The sequence below is a fragment of the Microcaecilia unicolor genome, chromosome 2 (genome assembly GCF_901765095.1).
Source record: "Microcaecilia unicolor chromosome 2, aMicUni1.1, whole genome shotgun sequence".
Classification (NCBI taxonomy): Eukaryota; Metazoa; Chordata; class Amphibia; order Gymnophiona; family Siphonopidae; genus Microcaecilia; species Microcaecilia unicolor.
Genome location: NC_044032.1, coordinates 195,271,386 through 195,298,387, shown reverse-complemented (window position 1 = coordinate 195,298,387; position 27,002 = coordinate 195,271,386). Strand labels below are relative to the sequence as shown.

Below are 27,002 nucleotides of genomic sequence, written 5' to 3'. Positions count from 1 at the left end.
TAATACTGCTGAATATTTACTCTGATCACCTTGACACTATCCAGACAGTGCTGAGACAGTTGTGAGCTGAGCTCAGGTGGAGCCAGAGGTTATCCATTTAGGGGTGAATTCTATAAATGGTGCCGAAAAAATCAATGCCGAAAAAAATGCTTAAGCACTATTCTATAAGCTGTGCCTAAATTTAGGCACCCCCCTTTTGCATCAGTGAAAACATGGTGCACATGTCTGCATCTAAATTTGTGCATGGTGTCTCTTTTATTCTATAATTGCGCACATGAGCTGAATCTACACCCAGGCTCCACCCCAAAATGCCCATGAGCCTCCCATTTCCATGCCCCCTATTCCAAGAAGCATGCAAAATTTAGGTGTGGATCATGTGCCTATCTTTATGTGCATACATATTAATTGATTTCAATTAATATGTATGCCAATAATTACTTGTTAAAAAGTCAAATATTGGTGCTAATTGGATCATTATTCAGTTAAGATGCATGTGCAATTTGGGTGTGTGCCCAAATTTGCATGCACATCTCAAGGCGTGTTTTATAGAATTAAGGGGTTAGTGGAGATATCCAGCTAATTGGATGAATTTAGGGTAGGATGGCCTTTGTGCTGCCCTAACATCATCCGATTAACTATCAGATTAGCAATCTTAGGGCCTATTTTACTAAGGTACGTTAGTGTTTTTAGCATGCCTACACTTAGCATGCACGCTAACCATGTAGGCGCCTATAGGGATATTGTAGACATGTACATGGTTAACGCGTTAAAAAACGGCAATGCACCTATAATGCTGCTTAGTAAACAGGGCCCTAAATATCAACCCCATAGAGGCTAATTTTCAAGTTATTTGTTGGATTTTCTCAGTGTTATCTGATATATTAAGCAGTCATCATGAAAGACGTGGGTGGTGTAATACTATTCCATTGATCTGAGGGTACACCAGCAGTCACTGAAGTAATTTCCTGCGTTCTTATGGTCATTGTTATGATTTCAGGGATCTCAATCACTTAAATGTAACAGAGCTGGTTCACCAGGTGTCCATGGGAATGAAATATTTGGAGGAGAACAACTTTGTGCACAGAGATTTAGCTGCAAGGAATGTGTTGTTGGTCACCCAACATTATGCCAAAATTAGTGACTTTGGACTTTCCAAAGCCCTTAACTCTGATGAGAGTTATTATAAGGTAAGATTTCTATATCTCAAATTGGGTGTTTCATGTAAATATTTTCTTAGCATAATATCAAGTGCTGAAAAGTGCTGTGATGCAGAAATAATCGTGTACTTTTTTAACTTTTCAAAATTGCATACTATATTCCACTAGCAAAATAAACAGGCACCCATGCATTCTTTAAATGAATATTTAATTTACACTAGCGTCAGTGAATGATACAGCCTCCGTATATATCATCTGCACAAAAATGGACTGCTTAAATATTTATCGGGTCAATATTCAAGGTGACATATATGTGGGAGTAATTTTATAAACCATTTTCATATGTAAAATGCTAATTTGCACACATTAATGAGCTATTATAAATTTAGGTCCTGTCTAAAAGCATGTGCGTTTGTACATAAGTAATGCCATACTGGGAAAAGACCAAAGGCCCATCGAGCCCAGCATCCTGTCCCCGACAGCGGCCAATCCAGGTCAAGGGCACCTGACAAGCTTCCCAAAAGTACAAACATTCTATACATGTTATTCCCGAAATTGTGGATTTTTCCCAAGTCCGTTTAGTAGTGGTCTATTGACTTGTCCTTTAAGAAACCGTCCAAACCCTTTTTAAACTCTGCCAAGCTAACCGCCTTCACCACGTTCTCCAGCAACGAATTCCAGAGTTTAATTACACGTTCAGTGAAGAAATATTTTCTCCGATTTGTTTTAAATGTACTACACTGTAGTTTCATCACATGCCCCATAGTCCTAGTATTTTTGGAAAGCATGAACAGACGCTTCACATCCACCTGTTCCACGCCACTCATTATTTTATATACCTCTATCATGTCTCCCCTCAGCCATCTCTTCTCCAAGCTGAAAAGCCCTAGCCTCCTTAGTCTTTCTTCATATGGAAGTCGTCTCATCCCCGCTATACAGTAGGTATGCTCAGGTTTGGGGTTTGGGCAGAGCATGGGTGGAGTTATGATCTCCATGCTTTATCACATATGTGCTGTCGCATGCGTATACATGCACATCTCCTCTTGAGCAGGTATATAGGAATGATTTCTGCAGGAGGTTCGCAAATATTTCATAGTGACCCAATATGTGCTTGTATCGCCATTATTTTACAAGATCTATTTGTGTGTTGCGTGTTTGAAACCCAGTATTTAGACATTCATATTGCATGGACATCCAATCCCAATTTTTTAAAGTCAGGATATGGATGTCTAAAACAGCAGTATGTCCTTATGGCTAGGGGGTGTGGTCTGAGCATGTTTTGGGAAGGACTAGGAAGAAGCCAAAATATGGGTATCCAACTCAATTAAAAAGGGAAAGGGATGTCTATGTCCCAAAATATGGACTGTGGTATTTAGACCTGGTACCTGATATGTGCAGGTTACAAGAAAGTCACAGCAGGTATTTTTTCTGCCCTGAAGGGCTCACAACAAATCTCAAAGAGCCACACTGGAATCTGAAGCAACATCTTTTGTTTCTCATCCCCCTACTTTAACCATTCAGTTATCCTCCACATGGTCTTCTAAGTGGCAATTTTATATCAAGTATTACACAGAGGACAGTGGTCTATAACATTAATATTTCTATTAAATTCCCCACTGTAATAATATTACTGAAGATAGCATTTCCAATTACACATTTCTTTCATTATTCAATGATGATAAAGATTCTTTTCTAATTCAGGGATAAGAAAGGCCTCAGTGATATCGGGTAGCTTCACTTGTATTAAAAAACTTATTCAGCTCCCCTTTCTTCTAATCATTGGCTCAAAAACTTCCCCTTTAAAAAATAATTATTACAGCTCTTTGGGACTGCTATCAATTCGTTTTTATCAGCTCAATCATTGCTGCTAAAGTATTCAGTCCATTTTTTTCACTTATCTTTTTATATTTTTGCTTCAGTTCCTTCAAAATAATTTTTCCTTCCAAGCTGCTTTTCTCTGTATGCAGTCTCTCAACTTTACTCCAACACTGTCAGCCTTTTTTAGTTATAGCACCGCTACATCAGGGACTCAATTAACTTGCTGCTGCTCTTACTTGATCCTCTCCGTAGTCTTAAAAAGCATCAAATGATCATAAAATCTAAATATTAGCATAGAACTAACAATCTTAGGGGACTTTAGTTTACATATTCCCATTCCATTAGCAACTTAATTAAGAAATCACCAATAATAAGATGCAGACAACAGTCTGGCAGCAAGATGGGAGCTATCCAGTCTTTTGCACTGTCACATGTTTGATTATCTCCCAGTTGGTGAGAAGTCGTATGTGTGTACTCAGTGCAAAGAGCTCTTAGCACTCAGGGAACAGGTCCAACTCTAGATGCTAGAATAGCAGACTTGGAGGAGCAGAGGCAGACAGAGAGGTTTATACAGGAGGTCTACAGGGACATAATAGGGAAGTCCCACCTTCAGTCCGGCAACATCCCAGGCCCACCCAATCTCGACTGAGGCCCACCCAGTTTTAATCGCCAAAAGTGCACACCAGCTCAGCTGCCAGAGTCTTAGTGTTTTGTGCTGTGGCAGCCCGCTCCACCTCCCTCCTGTTTTTTTTTTTTGGCAGTCGGCGCTCTCACTGGCAGACGGCAGCTCTTCTGACTGTTCTAGATCTGGACAGTCATGGTCCTCTGCTCCTCGGCCAGCACTGTCTGCATTGTCATGATCCCCCAAGCCGTGCCGTTCTTTTAATGTCGCAGCGCACTAAAGTCTCGCGGCTGCTCTGTTAATCTCAGTTGCACACACGTCCTACACCTGGAGCTCGACCTGGCCAGCTCCATGCTCTCTGGCTCCTCCAATAGATCATCAATCAGGCATAGAATTGGACACGAGAACCAATAAGGGCACAGGGAATTGCAAAGCGCAAACTAATTGGCCAATCAATGTGCGACTACACTAGCAGCTTCTACGAGCCACCGGCCACCAGAACCTTGCGACCTTTTCTTGTATCCCTGCTATGTGTCCGCCGGTGTAGTAAAGCGAATGAAAGGGCATAAATATTTGTTTTACGACGTGCCTCATTTTGCTCCTTTAGCCATGGCCACTTCTGGACCTTCCTTCTGTAATAGGGAACGGTTTAGACATTGAGATGGCTGTTCTGGGACGTCTTGTTACTGCCTGAGGCAAAAAGGAGTTGCTTTTTATCCAGAAGTCATTGATGGGGGTAGCAGTAAAGGGATGTGGCCTTGTCTTGCTGGTGCTCTGAGGTTCTGGATCGTGTGATGTGGAGGATGGGTCCAGTGATGGCAGGAGGGCCTGCTAGGAAGTGCGTGCTGGTGACCAGGGGCGCAGGGTTCATGTAAGTGTTGTGTGGGTGTGTGGTGCACCATGCTGATGTATTATTGCACGCTCACCCCCTCCCCCCAGCCAGGGCCCAGCCCGCCATACGCACGTCACGATGGCGCTGCACGGGAAGGCTGCCGGCCTGAATCTGTTGCGACACAGGCACGGCTCCACAGTCCACATTGTGCCTGCCTATGCCTGCGGTGGGGTCTATAATTTTCAGTGGTTATCAGTTCCCGAGTTAATCACAGTCGCAGCGGCAGCACTCCCCCGCGGCCCCACAACATAGCTACAGGAGCCAGGTAATAAATAAACGTATTTTTTAAATATGTGATTGTACTCAAAAATGCTGCCTGGTGGTGGTGGGCTTCTGGGTGGGGTAAGCACTTCACTGCTTAGGGCAAAAAGGTACATTTAATGATTAAATATACCTTTTTTTTTTTTGCCCTAGGCAGTGAAGAGCCCACCCCCACCCAGAAGCCCACTGCCAGCCAGCTTTTAATTACTCTTGTAAGTAATCAAAATGATGGCTCTGCTTTTTCTTTCATATTAAGTATGTATATGGTTTATGTTGGTGCAGGGCAGGTGTTGGACAGGCTACTTAGACATCCATCATGAAGTGCACTCTAAAGCATTATTTTGTAGTATCCCAAGAAACACTACTCATACATAGTGCCCACCCATATTAGCTCTGGCCCACCCAAAATGTCAGGTCTGGCTACACCACTGGTAGGAAGTGATCTACTTTGGGTGCTATTCACTTTGGCTGGTGGAGGCAGTTCCCGGGGACTGAGGGTGTCACCCTTCAGGCTTATTCAGCAGTTTCTCCCATCCTTATTAACTGTGTGGGCTCCTAACAATCTCCAGGTCCTGCTCCTCCCTGATCCTCTGCATTAGACTGGCAAATGAGTGGGGTTGTTTCTCTGACCTGCCAAACCAACCTTAAGTACGACAATGTCATAGTAGGGAGACCCCCCCTAAGGATCTGCTCAAGCCGGGCTATGTCCATCTCTTGGGCTTGAACAGCACTCTTCCTTACGGCTTTGAGCAATACCTGCTCCAAATGTGTGACGTATTGAAACAATTTCTCCCCAGTCCTTTGCATGGTAGTCTTGAAGAGGATGTAATAGTCTTTCCTATCTTCCACACTGCCATACATGCCTTCCAGTAATTCTAAGCAATCTTTAGCAGTAGCGTCCATCTTAAATAGGGTCACAGACAATACTGCATTTTTGAACTGGTGTCCGCAAACTTTCTACCATCCTTTTCTTTTTCTCTCCCTCTGCATGCTGCCATTCTTGTACCATTTGCAGGGATAATATCATCCAATGGTCAAACGTCTCCTCTCCTGGGGGAGCAGACTTAATCCCTGAAAATATTCTCAGTCTCTTATAAGGACTGGTGTCATAGTGAGGCTTTAGACATTTTTCCAATACCTTCCCCATAGTACCAATTAGCGTTTTAGGGGAATAAGCTACCACTCTCTCCTGTGAATGAATGCCTGATATGTCTGATAATATTATCCTTCCATGTTTTTAAAAGTCTTTTAACTGTTCTATCCCAAGCAGTGGGAGTCTGAGTGGGCATAATCCACCCTCCTACTACCAGTATGGTAGTATGGTACTACCAGTACCATAAGGGGCAGTCCAACAGGATCTATTTGTCTAGAACAGGTACAAAAAAAACAACAAATGTCTATGTACCTCATCAAACAGTTTCACCTTGATTTTCACATGAGCCAGCATTTCAGATCCCTCCAGACCCTGCTCAATATGAATCCATGCTGGTAGGCAGTCCAGTAAGAAAGAAGGCCTGGTGTGGATCGACTCCCTCCCTCTTAGACCAGTTTCTCTGCATGACCACCTCTTTGGACTCCTTTTCCTCACAAAGTATGCCAGTCTTGTTCAAAGTTTTAATTTTTTTCCCCAAAAATCTTTGGATCCTAGCAGTGCCTCCAGAATTTTATATACCACCACTGTCAGGGTGTTCCTGGATTCAGGGCCTGACCTAGCTGAAGCCTCCCAAGGGCAGTCTCTCATTTCTACCTGTGCAAGAAAAGTGTTAGTGGGTGGGATTACCCTCTTCTCCCCCCAGGAAAATATCCAAAAGACCACTGTGAATATGGCTGTCTAATAAATTAAACAGGTTTTATTGAACTATTTACATAGACCTCTAAATACACCGCCTTATGCACTCAATAAATAAAGATTTCTTATCATGTTTTATTTGTTTATTTATTACATTTGTATCCTACTACTACTACTACTATTTATAATTTCTATAGAGCTACAAGGCACACACAGCGCTGTACACCATACACAAAAAGACAGTCCCTGCTCAAAGAGCTTACAATCTAGATAAGACAGGCAACAGACAGAACAATTAAGGGTAAGGGTATAAAAGGTGAGATTAAAGGACAGGGCAAGTGAGTAGTGGTTAGGAGTCAAAAGCAGTGGTAAAGAGGTGGGTTTTAAGTTTGGACTTGAAAACAGCCAAAGACGGGGCTAGACGCACAGGCTCGGGAAGTCTATTCCAGGCGTGAGGTGCTGCAAGACAAAAGGAACGGAGTCTAGAATTAGCAGTAGAGGAGAAGGGGACAGAAAAGAGAGATTTATCTACAGAACGGAGTACCCGAGGGGGGGCGTAGGGAGAGACAAGAGTGGAGAGGAACTGGGGAGCGGCAGACTGAATACACTTAAAGATCAATAAGAGAAGCTTGAACTGAATACGGAAACGGATAGGGAGCCAATGAAGTGATTTAAGGAAGGGGCTAATGTGAGCATAGCGACTTTGGCGGAAAATGAGTCGCGCAGCAGAGTTTTGGACTGATTGAAGAGGAGAGAGATGGCTAAGAGGGAGGCCGGTGAGAAGCAGGTTACAATAATCAAGACAAGAGGTGATAAGAGTGTGGATAAGGGTTCTGGTAGAGTGCTCAGAGATGAAGGGATGGATTTTGCTAATGCTATAGAGAAAGAAACGACAGGCTTCGGCAATCTGTTGAATATGAGCAGAGAAGGAGAGAGAGGAGTCAAAGATGACCCCAAGGTTACGAGCTGATGAGACAGGAAGAATGAGAGTGCCATCCACAGAAATAGAGAAAGGGGGGAGAGGAGAGGTAGGTTTAGGCGGAAAGATGAGAAGCTCGGTTTTGGCCATGTTAAGTTTTAGATGCCGTTGGGACATCCATGCAGCGATATCAGACAGGCAGGCTGAAACCTTGGTCTGGATGCTGGTTGAGATTTCAGTGGTAGAGAGGTAAATTTGGAAGTCATCAGCATAGAGATGGTATTGAAAGCCATGAGATGATATCAGAGAGCCAAGGGAAGAAGTGTAGATGGAGAACAGGAGAGGACCGAGAACAGAACCGTGAGGTATACCGATTGGTAGAGGGATAGAAGTGGAAGAGGATCCGCCAGAGTGTACACTAAAGGTGTGAAGCGAGAGGTAAGAGGAGAACCAGGAAAGAACAGAGCCCTGGAATCCAAATGAAGACAGCGTGTCAAGAAGTAGGCTGTGATCAACAGTGTCAAAAGCGGCGGATAGATTGAGAAGGATGAGGATAGAGTAGAGACCTTTGGATTTGGCTAGGAACAGGTCGTCGGAAACTTTTGTAGTGCAGTTTCAGTTGAATGAAGAGGCCGAAAGCCAGATAGGAGTGGGTCAAGAACAGCATGAGATGAGAGAAAGTCAAGACAGTGGCGGTGAACAGCGCGTTCAAGTAATTTGGAAAGGAAGGGGAGGAGGGAGATGGGTCGATAGTTGGAAGGACATTTAGGGTCAAGCAAAGGCTTCTTCAGAAGCGGTGTGACCACAGCATGTTTGAAGGCATCAGGAACGGTCGCAGTGGAAAGAGAGAGATTGAGGATATGACAGATAAAAGGGGTGAGAGTAGGAGAGCTAGTTTTAAGAAGGTGGGTAGGAATGGGATCAGAGGAACAGGTAGCTCATTTTGAGGAGGAGAAGAAGATGTGATGTTTCTTCATCGGTGACCTCAGGAAAGGAGGAAAAGGATGGAGGGGTTGAGGAAATAGGGGAATGGACAAGGGGAGGGGCAAGATTTATCTTCTGAACCTTGTCGTGGAAGAACTCAGCTAGGGTCTGGGGAGATAGTGAGGGGGAGTTGGAGGTGGAGGCACCTTGAGGAGAGAGTTTAGTGTGGCGAAGAGAAGTCGAGGGTTTGAGCCGTGAGAATTAGTCAGCTGGATGTAGTAGTCTTGTTTGGCAACAAGAGAGCAGATTGGAAGGAGGTCAACATGAACTTGAAGTGTGAGAAGTCAGCAAGGGCACGAGATTTCAGCCAGAGGCATTCGGCGGAACGGGTACAGGAACGTAGGTAGCTGATTTTAGGGGTTAGCCAGGGTTGGGGTTTGGTACGTCTTATAGGACGGGGCATGTGTTAGATGGAATTGGAGGGAGAGCAGTTATAGGAGAAGATAAGATCAAGACAGTGACCATTTTGGTGGGTAGGGGAAGTGGAGCATAGTTTAAGATTGAAGGAGGATGTTAAGGTGAAGAACTGGGAGACGTAAGAGTTGGAGGGATAATTGGCATGAATGTTAGTCGCCAAGGATGAGGGAGGGGGAGGAAGGATCATGAAAGAAGGAAAGCCATGCGTCAAAGTCGCTGAGAAAGGATGAAAAGGATTTATCAGGGGGACAATAAATAACTGCTATTCGAAGATACAAAAGAGTGAATAGGCGGACGGAGTGGACTTCAAAAGAAGAGAAACAGAGAGACTGAGGTGGCAGAAGAGATTGAAATTTGGAAGAGGGTGAGAGTAATAGACCAACACCACCACCACCACGGCCAATAGGGCGAGGAGTATGGGAGAAGAGATAACCACCATGGCAGAGGGCTGCGACTGAAGCAGAGTCTTCAGGGCAGAGCCAAGTCTCAGTTATGGCGAGCAGATGGAGACTATGAGAGATAAAAAGATCATGGTTAGTCCAGTGACCCAGTAGGATTGGCCCTCAAAGTTGCAGCCTAGATGCTCCCAGGCCAGAGACTGAAGGGCCAGTACCATTCCCCCATCTCAAATTTAGGTGCAGGATCGGCAGCTAAATGTTGCATGCGAGTAAAAAATTGAGGTGCGGAAATGGGAAGGCCATGGGCGGAACTGGGACATTTCTGGCATTGAAACACATTGATATAGAATAAGGTGGGATGCACACCAAATTTAGGGGTGTACATATGCACTATGTTTCAGTTGGTACAAATGGCTACACCAAAAGTTAGGTGTGATTTCTGGGCATAAGCGCTATTCTATAAACCATACCTAACTTTAAGGGTGGCTTATAGAGCAGCATTTTTTCATGCCAGTTTTTTTGGCGCCATATATAGAATTCACTCCATTACCTGCCAAATCTTACCACACTTTAATAAATCTAGCCGATAAGTTTGCATAAAAGCTTTTTTTATGTTGCTCATTGGCATATATCACAAAACTTTCATGCAAAACAGCTACAGTTTAGCTATTGACAGTATTTACCAAAGGTTAGTACATTTGCCTCCAGAAGACTGTGGGAACTGAAGTTCTGCTATGAGTAACCCAGATTTCTCCAATCCCATTTAGAGGGTAATCTTATGATGTAATTTTCACATATATGTGGCCATATAAGATTAAGGCTCGCAGCTATATTCAATGCCTCCACTTCTATATAAAATATCTAATCTGGCTGATATTTAAATGAAAACACTGACCAGGACATAAGAATACTGACCAACTGGTAGTTAAACATAGTCACTAAGATCCCACTTCCATTCTGCCCACCTTTGCTCTTCTCTCTGTTCTTCTATTTATGAGAAGACATTGAGGTAGATAGATTTTTAAGGATTTTTCAAAGCTTCTCCTAGTTGCTTACTCCCTCCTTGTAAACTGTAATAATAATGGTACCGATCAAAACTCTGAATAATCATTATACTGAAGGTGATTGTAAAGCAAGACTATAATCTGAACGACTCATGAATTTAAACATTAACCCCCAGATTCTATAAAGTTGGGTGCCCAAATCTCAAACTAGTATGCAAATTTGGGCATACAAGTTATATAACAATGCAAATTGCATGCTTAACTTATTTTTTTAATTAGATGCCAGTTGGCATTAAGTGCCAATAATAGCCCTTGTGGCATTAATTGGTGCTGATTTGTAGCTACATGCACAACTGCACTTAGTTGCTATTCTATAAAGTGTGTAAGGGAGTCTCTGTCCCACTTAACTCGCTCTGAGCTGCCCATCCGCTGATATTCACTGGCACTAAACCAGACAGGCAAACTGAATATCATCTCTGACTGCTCACCAAAAAAGTGGGCAGGTCAGGGGCAGTACAAGGGTAGCACTGGGGAGGAGCCTGGGGTTATGCAGTATTCAGTGCCAGCACCCGCATAACTCTTTTTAAAAAAAACTATGAACCATCTAGCCCCCTCCTGCCCCCTGACAAAACCCTTCCCTTTCCCCAGCCCGTGACCATCAACACCTCTCCCATCCTCCCTGAATGATCCCCCAATCCCTTCCAAAGTCTATGTAGGCACCCTCAGGCCTACCTGTCTCCCTGGTGGTTCAACAGGAGTCGTTGGGGGCAGACGTGCAGCCCCCTCCCTTCTGCCTTTTGCAGCATCTAGCCAAAATGGCTGCCATGACCTCTCACGGCAGCTTGCAGTACTACAAGTACTACTATCTGCTGCAAGAGGTCGTGGCATCCATTTTGGATAGCCACCAGGAGGAGGCTGCACTCCTGCCCCCAGTGACCCCCCCCCCCCTGAACCACCAGGTATACAGGTAGGCCCAGGGGTGCCTACATAGACCAGAGGGGGTTGGGGTGGGGGGCTTGTTCAGGGGTAGGGGAAGGATGTTGATGATCAAAGGCTGGGGTTGGGGAGGGAAGGAGGAGACTTTGTCAGGGGGTGAGAGGGGGTTGGGGGACCAGAATTAGAGGGAAAAAAAGTTATGCTGGTCCCGGCCCGATATTCAGCCAGGGCCTGCATAATATTTGTAGGGAAAGGCAGAACAAGTACTGGGTTTAAACCCATTGTATGAAAGGCTAAATACATATTCATTGATACAGTGAGAAAAAAAAAAAGCAGGATTAGCTCAGCTGTTCTATATATGCAGAGCAGTATGGAATTCTTGGAGTTAAGGATATTTGAAGGCATCTGGGTTGTACCAATACATTAGTGTTGTGGTATATATCTAGATTCCCTCTGTCCTCAGGTTCTGCAACTAGGTCATATTTTGTAGATAACCAATATATGCAAGTTACTCAAATTCTTAGTTCAAATACATGCCAATATAATGTATACATATTCATTACGGATAACTTGGATGATTGTGATGATTGTGATGATTGTGGGTGATGAGCACAGGCAGTAAAAAGTGGTGGACCAGCAGGTCACAAACCCAACCAACTTTTCCCCTACACAGCATGATCAACCAGAGAGCTTCATTAACAAGGGAGAGGGTCAGGGGTGTGCTGGTAAATTTTTAATAACAGGCTCTTTCTCGAGATGTAGCCAGTTCTGCAGTTGGAAGGGTCAGGGGCGGCTGGGGGGGGGAGGGGAGCAACACTTGCCTCTCTCTCCTCCCTCCCTCCCTTCGTGCGGGCACGCTAGGCATACCTTTGCTGGCAGCCAATAAATGGACTGCCACCACTCCCAAAGTCTTGCTCTGAGCAGCATGCTGGAACTTCTCTCACATGCTTGAGAAGTCCCAGCCTGCTGCCCAGAGCTGGAAACAAGGAGCGGGGAGCAGCAGTAGTCTATTTACTTGGCTGGCAGGGCTCAGCATCCCTACCAGCAAAGTAAAAGAGAATTCAGCAGGGGGCCCAAGCCCACATTTTGGGAGCCAGTTGTTAAAGTAGCCATGGAGGGCCCTACTTTAACAACCGGCTCCCAAAATTCTTAAAAACCTAACAACCGGCTCTTGCAAGCCTGTGAGAGCCTGCTCCAGCACACCACTGGAGAGGGTGGAGTTTGTTGGATCTGAACAACATGCTCTGCTGCCCCTGATAAGTTTAGAAACCATTGGTTTAGATAAATTTTTCTGTTTGGTGACCTTTATTTTTTTTTTCAGTTTAGTGCAGCTTCTTATATTTTTGTGAGAATATTAATGCAACAATAATTATTTACTTCTAGAAACTAACATTTCAACATTACACCTCTGTTTGACATTCTGTTTTTATAACTTTATTAAAGGCACAAGGTCATGGAAAATGGCCAATCAAGTGGTATGCCCCAGAATGCATCAACTTCTTCAAGTTTTCTAGCAAAAGTGATGTCTGGAGCTTTGGAGTATTAATGTGGGAGGCATTTTCTTATGGGCAAAAGCCATATAAGGTAACTTTCATTTCATGTTGTGATGTATCTTCATGATGCAGCTATATGCTACATTTTTTTGTTAGTCCACAGAAATTCATTGGATTGCTTACATTATTTTCCATGGGAACTCAAATGAGCTCCAATAACCCTAGGTTCTCTCTTGTATTTTCATTATGGACCAGATATAGAAAATTAGGCTCCGAATAACAGCCAGAGGTAAAGATAGTCTGCATCATTTCATAATCAATGCCTACATTTGTATTTGCCATGCTGGGACTAGGATTGGACGTCAGTGCTAGAAATAATAGATCAGAGGCATTAAATAGTATCATCCACTGTTCCCTCTAAGCTGAGTGGGAGTCCTCCAACTGCATGTCTTCCAGCAAGGGGGGGGGGGGGGGGTGCTTCAATATTGTGTGTTTAATTGCTAAGAACAGACACGTTCACTGGAGTCCTGCAGAGCTTGCCTGTTCCTCACTATTGAAAATGTGATAGCAGAGCTGCCAAGGGGGTCAGCCTCCTGAGCTGGAGATTTAGGGCCCACCCATAGTTCTGCCCCAACTCACCCATAGCTCTGCTCACCCCACCCATAGCTCCACCCAACCTGCCTATAGCCCCACCTAGAACCGCCCACTGCTCTGCCCAGAACTGCCAACAGTTGTGCCTCAGCACAGCCTCCCTTCCCAGCGACAGCTGGAGACACCTTGTAAAACATCATTCCCTGCTGCTGCGAGACCAGTGGCAGCAAGAGATGACATTTAATAAAGGCATTTCCTGCTGTCCCTGGAAACGGAGCTGTTCAGCGGGAGATCCCAGCACTCTGGCAGGATTGCGGGAAATGACTCACAAAAGTGTCAGTGGGAGACTTGGTAGGTCTGTGATAGTGACACAGCACCCCCCACTGGCAGCACTGTAGGTGGAGGACTCCTGCTCTGCTTTGAGGGAACAGTGTTATCATCAGATATGTCAGGTTGCCTATACTCCTATTATTGGCTAACTCCAGATAAATCTCTACTCATTCTATATCTAACCATCCTCTAATTAAGATTCTCGTTTTCTTTCCATTGGCCTAACTTTATTCCTCAACATCCTATATTTGCTGTGTAATCTTATATGCAGTTACTGACTAGAAGTTTTCAAGCAATATTCATCTCTGTTTCAAATATTTATATTTGTTCAGGGAATGAAAGGAAGCGAGGTTGCCCAGATGATTGAAAGTGGATTGCGAATGGAAAGTCCAGCTAACTGTCCCACAGAAATGTACAGCTTAATGAAACGCTGTTGGACCTACAAGTGAGTATCTATACGTCTAAATGTGTGCTTCACATTTACCCAGAAACTATGTATTTGACTTCTTAATTAAGTGAATTTAGCTAAGCTTAGGAACTGCTTAATAAATTATGACTAGCAGAAAAGCCCCTGGTAATAACGACAATGCTGCTTCCTTAAGTGAAATTGTGGGGCCCTTTTACTGAAGTGCGGTAAGTTTTGCAGTTACTACACTTTTACCACAAACATTAACATGTGGCAACTAAAAACCCTTTGCAGTAAAAGCATGTCCAGCATCTGCTTTGCATTTACTGTACAGGATAGACACCACAATGCATTGCATTGTGCTACGTGCAATTACTGATAACGTGGGAGCAACTGCGCTACTGCAGGGCCAACCACAAAGAAATAAAGTGGGAGCTGATGCTGTGATTCTCTCCCCTCCTTCCACATCCCTTCCCGCTTTAACATCCGCCTGGTATTCCGACCTGCTGAAAAGAATAGTCAAGCTGATGCCCTATCCAGGGCCTTCAACCCTCCCGAAGAACCCGAGGAGACCTACCCCATGCTTAATCCGGCCTGTGTCGCTTCCACTACCGTGGTCACTCCCACAATCATGAAGACTTCTGTACCACCCCAGTCTAGGAAAAAGGTTTTCAAATAGGGACACTCCTCCACATTTGCCGATCACTCTGGATTCCGCAAGACCTTTCACTTGATCTCTCAATACAATTGGTGGCCACGAATGGTGCAGGATGTCTTACAATTTGTTTCCACCTGTCCCACCTGCGCCCAAACCAAATCCTCTCCTGGCAAGCCTTGGGGATTTTTACAGCCACTGCTAGTTCCACAGCTGCCTTGGCAGGAAGTATCTATGGATTTTATTACGGATTTATCACCTTCCCAAGGCCACATAGTCATTTGGGTCGTGGTGGACCGATTTTCTCGAATGGCCCATTTTATTCCCATGAGATCTCTCCCTTTCACTGCCACTCTTGCCAAGGCTTTCATCCAGCATATTTTCCGTTTACATGGCCTCCCTCTCCGAATCATAAGTGATCCGGGATCGCAATTCACTTCTAGGTTCTGGAGAGCTCTGTGTTCTGCTGTTGGCATCACCACCCATTTCTCATCCGCATACCACCCACAGACCAATGGACTGGTGGAATGGGTCAATCAAATTCTCAAGACCTTCCTGTGAATGTACACTAATAACTGACAGGATGACTGGTCTACATTACTCCCCTTGGGCTGAATTCGCCTATAACAACGACTTCCACACTGCCTCTTATACGTCACCATTTTTTACGGTGTATGGGCACCACCCACGACTACCACTTTCAGTCCCTCAGACTCAAGCCTCGCCTCTGCTCCAGCAGACCCTCACCAATATCCGGGACATTTGGAACAGGGTCCAACAACATCTTCAGCAAGCCACTAGATACAAGCTTTTCGCAGATCGTAAAAGGCGGTCTGCTCTGATTTTTCAACCTGGACAAAAGGTTTGGCTCAGTACCAAATACTTGAGGCTCAGTTTACCCTCCTTCAAGTTTGCTCCCCGATACATTGGACCCAAGTACGATCTCAGGTGGGAGCTGTCACTTATCGTCTCCAGTTACCAGCTAACCTCAAGGTCCACAATGCCTTTCATGTGTCCCTGCTAAAGCCATTCTTAACCTCTAAATGGGACCCAGAGCTGAAGAAGATCATTGTTTCTGACTCCGAGCCTGATCCTGAATTTCAGGTAGATGAGGTTCTGGACTCCAAACGTCAAAGGGGATGGCTGTTCTATTTGCTATCCTGGAAGCACTTTGGTCCCGAGGATAATTCCTGGGAGCCCACTGTCAACATCCATGCACCTGAATTGATCTGGGAATTCCATACCCGCTACCCTTCCAAACCTGGACCTAGGCAGAGGGGGGGGGGGGTCCTTAAGGAGGGGGTACTGTCATGTCTCCTACCTCAATGCAAGCAGCGTCCTCGGGCTGCGCGGGGTCCCGTCGACACGCACACTTGACTGGCACAGCCCTGAGCCATGTGTGTGTAGTTCTTCTCTGGCTGCAGGCTCCTTGATTGCTTTGCTTCCATGCACCTGGCTCTGCTCTCTCTCTGCCTGGCTTCCAGGCTCTTTGATTACTTTGCTTCCACGCACCTGAGTCTGCTCTCTCTCTGCCTGGCTTCCCTTGCTTCTCTCCTATTAGCCTTCCAGTTCCTCCTTTCCCTGCTCTTGTCCTATGTCTGTGCTCCTTCTCCCTGCTGGTCCCTGCTGATGTCAGATGCCAGCACTTTATCAGCTGAGCTTTTCCTGGACTCCATGCTTTGGCTTCTGTATTGGTAGGTGTTACTTGCTCAGTAGTGTGCTTCTTCTCTACTTTGTCCCTCGTTGCTGACTTTGCCCGTACCTGGATTACTCTCTTGCCTGTTGTTTGCCTATTGACATTGCCTATACCTGGATTACTCCCCTTCCTGCTGCCTGCCTGTTAACATTGCCTGTTTCTGGATTACTTCCTTGCCTGCTGCCTGCCTATTGACTTTGCCTGTACCTGGATCACTCTCTTACCTGCTGCCTGTCTGGTCATTACGTTCACCACCCCGCTTCCTGCTCCGTCTCGTAAGCCCTGCAGGCCTCCCGCACTTAGGGGCTCAACTTCTGGGGAACGGCAGTCTCCCCTCTTCCCTTACCTCCCAAATATGTGCAGCCTGCCTCCCCTTCCTTCCCACACATGTGCTTCCTGTCTTCCTTTCCCTCCCACACATGTGCAGCCTGCCTCCCCTCTTCACTCCCACATATGTTCAGCCTGTCTCCACTCTTTCTTGGGTCTAATCTCTTCTCCGACCTTCCTCCACCCACCCCTCAGTCTCTCTCTCCTCTCTGCTCCGATTTTTTCAAACTTTGTGTTGCCGGCCGCTTTTAGAACACACCTTCCTATGGCCATCGTGAGGCTTTCCCTCTGTTGTGGCCCTCTTGCATGGCAAAAGGAAGTCACATCAGAGAAAGGACCCTGGGGCTGGCCAGAGGAAGGCTTGTTCTAATAACAGCGGCAACCGCAAAGTTTGAAGATCACAGCAGAGAGGCGAGAGACCCAAGGATTGGGAGGAAGAACATCATGGCATCGCACGATTGCCAAGTTATATGGAGGGGATTCCTGGACTCACCGTGGCACACTTGGGGAGCAGTTGCGGCACACTAGTTGAAAAACGCTGTACTATGTGATATCTATCTCTGCATTAACTGGAAGGTGTGTTCCGTTCCTCATTAGCTGTGAATGTAGAAATCATGTTAACTGCTAAAGCAACATGTTCACTGTTAATACAGCACCCATGTTGACTGTTAGCGAGTGTAATTGCCACGTTAACAGCTAATGGTGCTTATTAAATATGGCTGTGAAGGAATTTTTCACCAATTTTGTATCTGTGGATGAAAATGTACAGTAAATGTAATTAGGAATGTGCACTGAAAAAGAATACTTTTGTTCTTCATTACCATTTTGGGTGGTATTTGTTTAATTTGTTGTTAATTTGGATTCTCTTGTATAACTTTAAAAAAAAGAACTGGAATAGAAAAGAAAGGGAAAAACAAAATCTAAAGAAATGGTGTTGAACCTAAACCTCCAAAATAAACAGCTTTAGGGGTTTCCTATCCCCACCCCATATCTTAGCCCATCCAGTGGTACAAATGAGGCAGCACTGATCCCCATTTGTTCCAGCTTGCTGGTAACATATTCAAAATAATAAAAAAATATTGTGTTATGTTTTCTTTCTTTCTGTTTAGAAAATGAAAGGAAAAAAAAAACAGAACCTGTTCTTCAGATGTCCTGTTTCATTTCAAAGCAAAACTCATCCTCTCTGGTACTGTGCTTACACTCCTTAACATAGAGGATCTTTTACTAAGCCACAATAAGGTTTTTATATCATGGTAGAAATCAACTGGTGGTAAACACCGAGACACCCATTATATTCCTATGGGCGACTTGGCGTTTAGCACCAGCTGATTTTTATCATGAGCGGAAAACACTACTGCAGCTTAGTGAAAGAGCCCCATGGAGGATTATAAGTGAATGAGGTTTTTCTTGAAACCACTTACCCTGATGTGATTTGCTCATATGAAAGTACATCACTCTGTTTCATGACTTTCATCTTTTAACAAAACAAAAGAAGAACTGACCTTTGCATACACGCAAACCAAAACCACAAACTGCAAATGTGACAAGAAAGTCCCTAAACATACGGTGCAATATGGCAATTTATTAACTCATCATGACTCAACACGAGCTGTGTTTCTGCCGTAAGGCCTGCCTCAAGAGTACAAATAAAAATATAGATATACATGAGCAAATTGCTTAAACAAATATATAATAAAACAAATGTGTATGTAAACAAAAAATGTAGATAAAAAGCATAAAATGGCATTGTAGCTTGATAACTCTTCATCTACTTACAGTCTCGAAGACCGGCCAGGATTTACTTCTGTGGAACTCAAGCTTCGTAACTATTACTATGACGTTAGCCATTGACGGCATCCCTGCTACTGAATTCTGCTCATCATCATCTTCTTATTGGAGCCTTCAGGGGGAAAAACACAGCACAATACATTTTTTTAAATAATAAAATAAAACTTCATTTGCATAAATGCATAAACAATGACATTGCCCATGCATCTGAAGTCACCGCCATACGTCAAGAGGAGAACATGTTGTTTGCTTGTTGCTAGTCCAACATGTCTTCTTTAAAAGAAAGCTTTAACTATGAGCCTTTTAAAGCTTTTGCTCCAAAATGTATTCCAGTTTTATAGAATGTTTCGATATGAAAAGTTTGTTTTCATCTAGACAAACATCCCTAGATTTATTTTATGTGTCAGATGCCTGTGTTATTCTTGAACATGAAATTAGTTTTTCAAGTAAACTGAGGAGCGCCTAAGTTGAGATGCCTTGGTGCATAGTTAATAGCCTCCATTAACTTGGCCTCATTAATGAAAGAAACCAATTCAATAAGCACCAAAGCAGAACATCTAACACCCATCATTAATATTGCCAAATTTGGACTATGAAAAAGGCCATGGGTATTATGCAGTGCAATTTTTATTTGTTTCCTTTTTTCATTAATTTTGAAAATTGCTTCATCTAGGTTTCATCTGTTAAACAAATGGTCTTCAATATGGGGAAGCATTTTCAAATGCATTCTGCAGATGTTAAACAAGAATCATCCTGGACTTCTTTTAAGCCATCCTGTCATTTTGAAAGACAATTATAAAGGGATTTATCTGCTTACAAATGTAGGGGGTCATTTTACTAAGCTGCAGTAAAACGCTGATTTTCCATTTTTTTGTATTAATAGACCTGCGCTAATGCCGCCATTAGTATGCAGCCATTAAAAAAAAAAACCTCATGCATGAGCACTTGCTAACATCTATTTTGTAGGTGGTAAGGGCTCTTGCGGTAATCATGTAGTAACCATAGCGTGTTATCTGATTTGCAGAGGAATGCTTCCAAAAGAAAATTTAAAAAAATTATTAGCACCCAGATTAGCATGCACTAATTTGGAACTTACCACTGGATGCAGGGGCGCTCCCTGAGGTATGCCATAGCTTTTACCGCAGCTTAGTAAAAAGGCCCTGTAGTTATCTAGCTAGATTTCCGTGGGTGATCGCTAAAGGTAGAGAGAGGCTTTTACAACATATACTGTTAGTCTAACCATTAATGACTCATCCTGAGGGGTGCATAATTTAGAATTGCAGAGAAACAAATGCACATATATTTGGATTATTCAATGTCATGCTCTGTCCTCATTCCACTGCCTATAGAAATAGGAGGTACAAAGTAGGTGAGCACTCTTGTACCTGCATACTTTGTAAGCCATTAACAGGGGAAAACTATTCACATTTCCTTTTTTAAATTGGCTATACGTTTTGCAGCTAAAGATTGACAGGCTGTGGTGTTTAAAAAAATATCCACCCAATATTCAGTGCTATTTAACCAGCCAGGAATGGCTCTTGTCCGGTTAAATAGTGCTTAGCCGGCTATCTGCCAATATTCAGCGGGAGATAGCCAGTTATTACTTGCCAAATATTCCCAGTCAGCAGTTAGCGGATAATCGGCTGCATATTGCGATATAGCCGGCTATCCGCAAATATTCAGTGCATTGCCGGCTAAGTTTAGCACCAAATTGGGCCGCCAAAATAGCAGACCTATTTTTAGCTAGTTTAAACTTAACTGGCCAGCGCTGAAGATCGATTTGGCCATTTATGTTTAAACCGTCCAAAAGTAAATAAACTTTTCAATGCCGGTCACTGGAAACGGCCTGACGTTGAATATCTGGGCTCAGCACTGACCGCGGGAGGCAGCCTGGCTAACTCCCAGAGTCTGAATATCAGCCCCTATGTTTATTTAACACTGCTATCCATATAGTGAGCAGAGCTGAATATATGTAGAGATCCTTGACTTGCACCTGCTATATATATGTGAAGGGCAATTCTATAACAAGGTGCCCACAGTTATGCACCCCCTGCATGTGTAACTGCATGGTAAATTAGCAGTTATACATATGTGTCAGCACTATTCGGTAGGGATGCTCATAAGTGCATTAATGCATAACTGCAAGGGAGCATAGACATGGGCAGAATACGGGCAATCATTGGCAATGCATCCAGTTAAGCAGGTAACTACAGAATTAAATTGCATGCACCTCTGCAATACTTACAAAAAAGAAAACCAGAAGGAGACAAGGCACCCATGCAATATAGTAACATAGTAAGTGACAGCAGATAAAGACATGAATGGTCCATCCAGTCTGCCCAACAGTCACATTCATTATCAATTCAAGATTAAAATCAACAATGAACGTGATATTATATATTTGATCATGGTCTTTCTTTGTTGTTTCTGGGACATAGACTGTAGAAGTCCACCTGGCACTGTCTTTATGTTTCAACTACTGGAGTCGCCATCAAAGCCCACTCCAGCCTATCCAAATCCGTCTTGTCATTTGCAGGACACAGAACGTAAAAGTCTGCCCAGCACTGTCCTCATGTTCCAAATTACTGGAGTTTACCATCAAAGCTCTCTCCAGCCCATCCTAAACCGGATATGTGGACATAGACCATACAAGCCAGTCCAGCACTGGCCTTAATCAATACAGCCAGAGTTACCATCTAAGCACCACTTGACCTGCAAACACATATGCAACCTTTTAAGTTTTGTTTTTATACCATTCATGTTCTAATTAGAGATCATCTGTGTTCATCCCACGCCATTTTGAACTCCACCATAGGTTTTTTTTTTCTCCACCACCTCCCTCAGGAGGGCATTCTATGAATCACAAGAAGAAAAAAGTAGGGGCAGATAATTTAGAGACCTGACATGGGACCGTGTTTTGGCGGTATGGACCCACCTTCTTCAGCAGTCACACAATTTGTATGATGTTATCAACAAGTTGAGATTGGAGCATGGAAGAAACCTAATCTCAGCTCCCACAATATTACCACACTCAGACACATCAAGCGATATTCTTGAATGCGGGAACATCATACAGATTGTGTGACCTCCTGAGGCAGGCAGGTCCTTACCGCCGAAACACGGTCCCGTGTCAGGTCTCTGCATATGTGGTGCCTTTACAATATCTGTTTCTAAAATACATTTTTTGATGTGTGAAAGAACATTGTCCACTCCTACTTTTGTTTTTTTCTTCTTCTGCAATATTTAGACATCAGCAGTCAACCCAAATCAATGGCTGGTGCAACTGCTAGCATCTAAATATTAGATGTGCCAATGTTGGGTTACACGAGCATTTTATAATGGCATTTTGGTACAGAATAGAGAATCCCTCTGCACCATCAGGATGCCTAGCATGTCAGGAGTGCAATTCAATAAGAAGGTGCCTATTTCTTATATATATCAGGGTCCCCAAACTTTTTTGGTTCACGGCACCCCCCTGGGGGCCACATAGGTCTCCACACACACACACCCCACCACAGAGGTCTCCCTTTCCCTGCAACCCTCTGCCTTCCCCAAATCCAGCATCGCTCGTTACCTTCCTTCCTGTAGGTCCAGGATTGGTGCCACTTCCTTCTCCTTCCCCCACCGCCACTGCAGTTTTTGCAGCTTATATTTTCGGGCTATCCGCAATTCACACAGGAACTCTGGGGCCTTCCCAGACTGCTGTGTCTGGCCCTCTCTGATACAACTTCCTGTTGCAATGGTTGGACGCAGAAGAGGGAAGTCCCCGCAGTGCCTGTGTGAATTGCGGACGGCCTAAAAATGTAAGCTTCAAGCACTGCAGTGGTGGTGGGGGAAGAAGCAGGAAGCGGCAGATACTGGAGGTGCAGGAGGGGAAAGTAGGGAGCGATGCACCACGGCACCCTTGAGAGTTCACTGTGGCGCACCAGGGTACTGCAGCACACAGTTTGGGAACTAGTGTAAATGATTGCACCTAGATTGGGGAAGTGCATGGGTAAATCATAGTATTCTATAATTTATATGTGTTGGTGCATGCTCCACCCAAACTCTGCCCATGTGAACACCCACTTGAGAAGTAAGCGCCACTGAAGATAGGTGCATACTTATAGACTAGCACATTGTTGGATTATTTTGTAATAGCTAGAATAATGGTAGTTACATGCATACTTGCCTTCTAACTCTATGCAGCTCCTTACACAATTATCCCTATAGGACTAGATTCTATTTATGAAGTCTGAAAAATTGGTGCAAAAAAAATTCTGCATCTAGATTTAAGCATGGTTTATAGAATATGCTTAAGCGGGGTTATAGAATACGCCTAGCGGACATGCCAGCACCTAAACTAATAAACTATATGTAGTGTCCCAAACAATAAGAGCTCCAACTATAAATCTTGTATCCTCATAGGTATTTTATAGAAATTCTAAACAGGAGTGCCATGAAATCAATCTTATGTCACCTTTATCAAACTTGGTATAATATTAATCTACTACTGCAGCTCACACCATAGGAACTCAGCGTTCCTTCTTCTATTGAACAATGGTTGTGGCGCAAATCGTCATAAGATCACCCTTAGGAATTTTCTAATGTGCATTTTGCAGCAGTGTAGGCTATTGACAATTCTCTCCTTATGTGCTGGTGGGGGCTCCTACAATCTTCTTGGGGATAAAGTGTGTCTCGCCCAGTAAAGCACAGCAAGTTAGAGCACTTGAGAAGAAATTGACAGCACATCTTTCCATTCACTGAAGAAAAGGACAACTGCAAATAAATAACATAGGGAAAGAAGGACACAGATTAGATGACCTCTCAAGGTTCCTTCAAGCCTTAGATAACCATGATATATTATGAGCTTCTTTAATCTAAACCTAAGTCTGCTTCAGAAATGATGCATGATTTATGTGTCCCAAATAAGAGGAAAAGGAGAAAGAGGGGCAGGAAGGAGATGAATGATATATAGAAGGAAGAGATACTACTGAAGAATACAAGAGGCAATGAAACAAGTAAAAGAGCAAACTGAAAAAGAAACTAAAAAAGAAAAAAGCTGAAGAAATGGGCAAGAAGGGAAGAGAGAGACAAAGCAATTGCAAAGCATTTCTAAAAAAAGCTAACCAGATATTTGATGGGAAGGGTGGCAAAATTGCAGTTCAGAAAAAACATTTCTGTTATGTTTTCGATCTTGTACACTGGCACACTCAAGAACTGTGCTAATATACTTCTTGCCAGGTGATATTGTTTAAGTAAACACACACCCTAATTCTATAAAGGCTGCCAAACATTGCATGCACAACTTAATTGAATAAGCTAATTAGTACCAATATAATAAGCAATTCTTGGCACTAATTACATTTAATTGGCATTTACATGCGTAAATTCAGGCACGAGATCTGGATCTAAAATTTACACAGTCTGAAAAAGGGGGCACAGAAATGGGAGGGTCATGGGCATTATAGGGACATTCCTAAAATTAACGCATATTGCTATAGAATAATGGGATATGCGCGTAATATAAGAGCGTAAATTTGCACCACATTTCAGTTAGTGCAAATGGCTGTGTCTAAAGTCAGGTGCGATTCCTGGGAGTAAATGCTATTCTATAAACTGTGCCTAATTGTAAGCATGGCTTATAGAATAGCACTTTTTCGGTGCTGATTGTTTTGCCACCATGTATAGAATCTAGCCCACAATGAGGGGCATAATTGAACGAAAACGTCTATCTCCATGGGCGTTTATCTCCGAGAACGGGTCCTTGAAGGGGCGGACCGAACCGTATTTTCGAAAAAAATAAACGTCCATGTTTTATTCGACAATTTGTGAGCTGGGCATTTTTGTTTTTCAGTGATAATGGAAAATGAAAGCGCCCAGCTCAAAAACGAATAAATCCAAGGCATTTGTTCATGGGAGGGGCCAGGAGTCGTAGTGCACTGGTCCCCCTCACATGCCAGGACACCAACCGGGCACCCTAGGGGGCACTTTTACAAAAACAAAAAAAAAGGTAAAAGAGCTCCCAGGTGCATAGCACCCTTCCCTTGTGTGTTGAGCCCCCCAAATCCCCCTCAAAACCCACTGCCCACAAGTCTACACCATTACTATAGCCCTAAGGGGTGAAGGGGGACACCTACATGTGGGTACAGTGGGTTTGGGGGGATTGGATGACTAAGCATTAAGCAGCACAATTGTAACAGGTAGGGGGGGATGGGCCTGGGTCCATCTGCCTGAAGTCCACTGAACCCCCTAACAACTGCTCCAGGGACCTGCATACTGCTGCCAGGGAGGTGGGTATGACATTTGAGGGTGAAAATAAAAAGTTGTGAAACATCATTTTTTGTGGTGGGAGGGGGTTAGTGACCACTGGGGGAGTCAGGGGAGGTCATCCCCGATTCCCTCTGGTGGTAATCTGGTCATTTAGGGCACTTTTTGGGGGCCTTATTCGTGAAAAAACAGGGTCCAGGAAAAGTGCCCTAAATTCTAGCTACAAACGCATACTTTTTTTCCATTATCGGCGAAAGGCACCCATCTCTCCTCAGCCGATAACCACACCCCAGTTCCACCTTCGCCACGCCTCTGACACGCCCCCGTCAACTTTGTATGCTTCCGCGATGGAGTGCAGTTGAAAACGTCCAAAATCGGCTTTCCATTATACCGATTTATTCGTTTTTGGGAGATAAACGTCTATCTCCCGATTTGGGTCGAAATCTAGGCGTTTTTCTTTTTCAATTATAAGCTAGAATGTATATTAAAATAAATATAAAATTACCTTTTCATTTTTTTTGTCTTGGTTAAAAGACCAGGGAAATGGAAGACAGGGTACAAGCATTTTGCTTTTCTGAGAAACAAAAAAGTCCAGGGAAATGAGCTGTGACATCATCAGGCATTGCTAAAGCTGCACTGCTGCTGGTTTGTACCCAATGTACTAATTCAGTATCAAAGAATTGCAACTAAGGGATATACAACACAGTCTAACAGATCACAGTGCTGTATTTTTCTCAATGTTTATGTACAATTAAGTATTGTACTTGATATCATGTATTAAAAGAACGTTTGTTTTCTTACACTCCATATTCATTTGTTCTGGAAATGAAGGTATGATGGTGCCAATATTCAAACACATCTGTCTAGTTAACTTCACAGTTAGCAGGATACATGTTTAGTTTTTATTTTCCAGGGCCACTAAATAATACATTTTGGCCGGGCATGTCTACAACAAATGTTATCAATTGAAAATTAAGAAGATTCAGCAGCATAGAGGGTTGAGTTTAAACTTTAGCCAGACACTAGTGATGTTTCTCCCCTATCCGAATAAAGATATCCAAATAAATTGCCTATAGATTATGGCAGATCTAAGGTCATAGGCATAATTTGCCTGCTTTATTTTTTTTTTGGGGGGGGGGGAGAAGGGGGTAGAGATTTTATATTTATTATGTACAAGAACTCCCCCTCCCTTAATTAGCTTTCTCTTCTCCCTGCTGACATTCAATCTGTCTTCCACACATAGACACTCCACACACTATGAATAGTAACATAGTAACATAGTAGATGACGGCAGAAAAAGACCTGCACGGTCCATCCAGTCTGCCCAACAAGATGAACTCATGTGTATACCTTACCTTGATTTGTACCTGTCTTTTCAGGGCACAGACCATATAAGTCTGCCCAGCACTATCCCCTCCTCCCAACCACCAGCCCCGCCTCCCACCACCGGCTCTGGCACAGACCATATAAGTCTGCCCAGCACTATTCCCCGCCTCCCCACCACCAGTCCCGCCTCCCACCACTGGATCTGGCACAGACCGTATAAGTCTGCCCACCACTATCCTCGCCTCCCAACCACCAACCCCTCTTCCCCCCACCGGCTCCGCCACCCAATTTCGGCTAAGCTTCTGATCATCCATTCCTTCAGTATCAATGTCTCATACACCACTCCTCCTCCTAGATATGCCAAGTCACACACATTTGGTGAATGACACATGCAATCGGGCCCCTTCAACAACTTACACGCATAAGGGGCCCAATCTCATGCATTGCCTCCTTGCATTCTGGCAATCTGGCTCTCTATGCAAGTCTGGCATTGTCTCACCCCTCCCCCGTTCCATCCTGCAGTTCTGGCATCTCCTCTTCCCTTCCCTCTGTCCCATCCCCACCACATGGGCTGTAAAAACTTGCCTATTAACCAGCGCTCTTCAGGTTTTCTCTTTTTAGCACTGGGGTCCTTCCCTCTGTCACAACTTCCTATTGCTGCATAGGCAGGATATGGCAGAGGTAAAGAAGCCTCAGATCCACCATAAAGAACTTGATGTAAGCAATGCTGGTGAACCTGGAAGTTTGTAGGGCCCACACCGTGGGGGAAGGGAAGGGAAAGGAAGATGATGATGGACATTTAGGAGGAAGGAAGCAGGGAAAGGAAGGTGCCAGACATGCAGGAGAAAGAGAGTGAGAATACTGCACTTGAATGGAACAAAGGAAATGGGGGAGGGGTGAGAATGCTGCATTTAGATAGAAGGGAAGGGAAAGGGGGAAATGTG

General features: G+C 44.0%; 1 protein-coding gene across 4 annotated transcripts in view; it reads left to right on the top strand.

The window, feature by feature from the left end:
* SYK (spleen associated tyrosine kinase) overlaps positions 1-20,275 on the top strand; it is a 240,231-nt gene extending 219,956 nt beyond the window's left edge. For all 4 annotated transcript variants that reach the window (XM_030193604.1, XM_030193603.1, XM_030193605.1 and 1 more), the window contains 4 exons: positions 998-1,187; positions 12,641-12,781; positions 13,944-14,056; positions 18,474-20,275. In XM_030193604.1, coding sequence (XP_030049464.1) covers positions 998-1,187; positions 12,641-12,781; positions 13,944-14,056; positions 18,474-18,546 — 517 coding nt within the window. In that variant the 3' untranslated portion in view covers positions 18,547-20,275. The remainder of the gene's footprint in view (positions 1-997; positions 1,188-12,640; positions 12,782-13,943; positions 14,057-18,473) is intronic.
* The last annotated feature ends 6,727 nt before the right edge of the window (positions 20,276-27,002 follow it).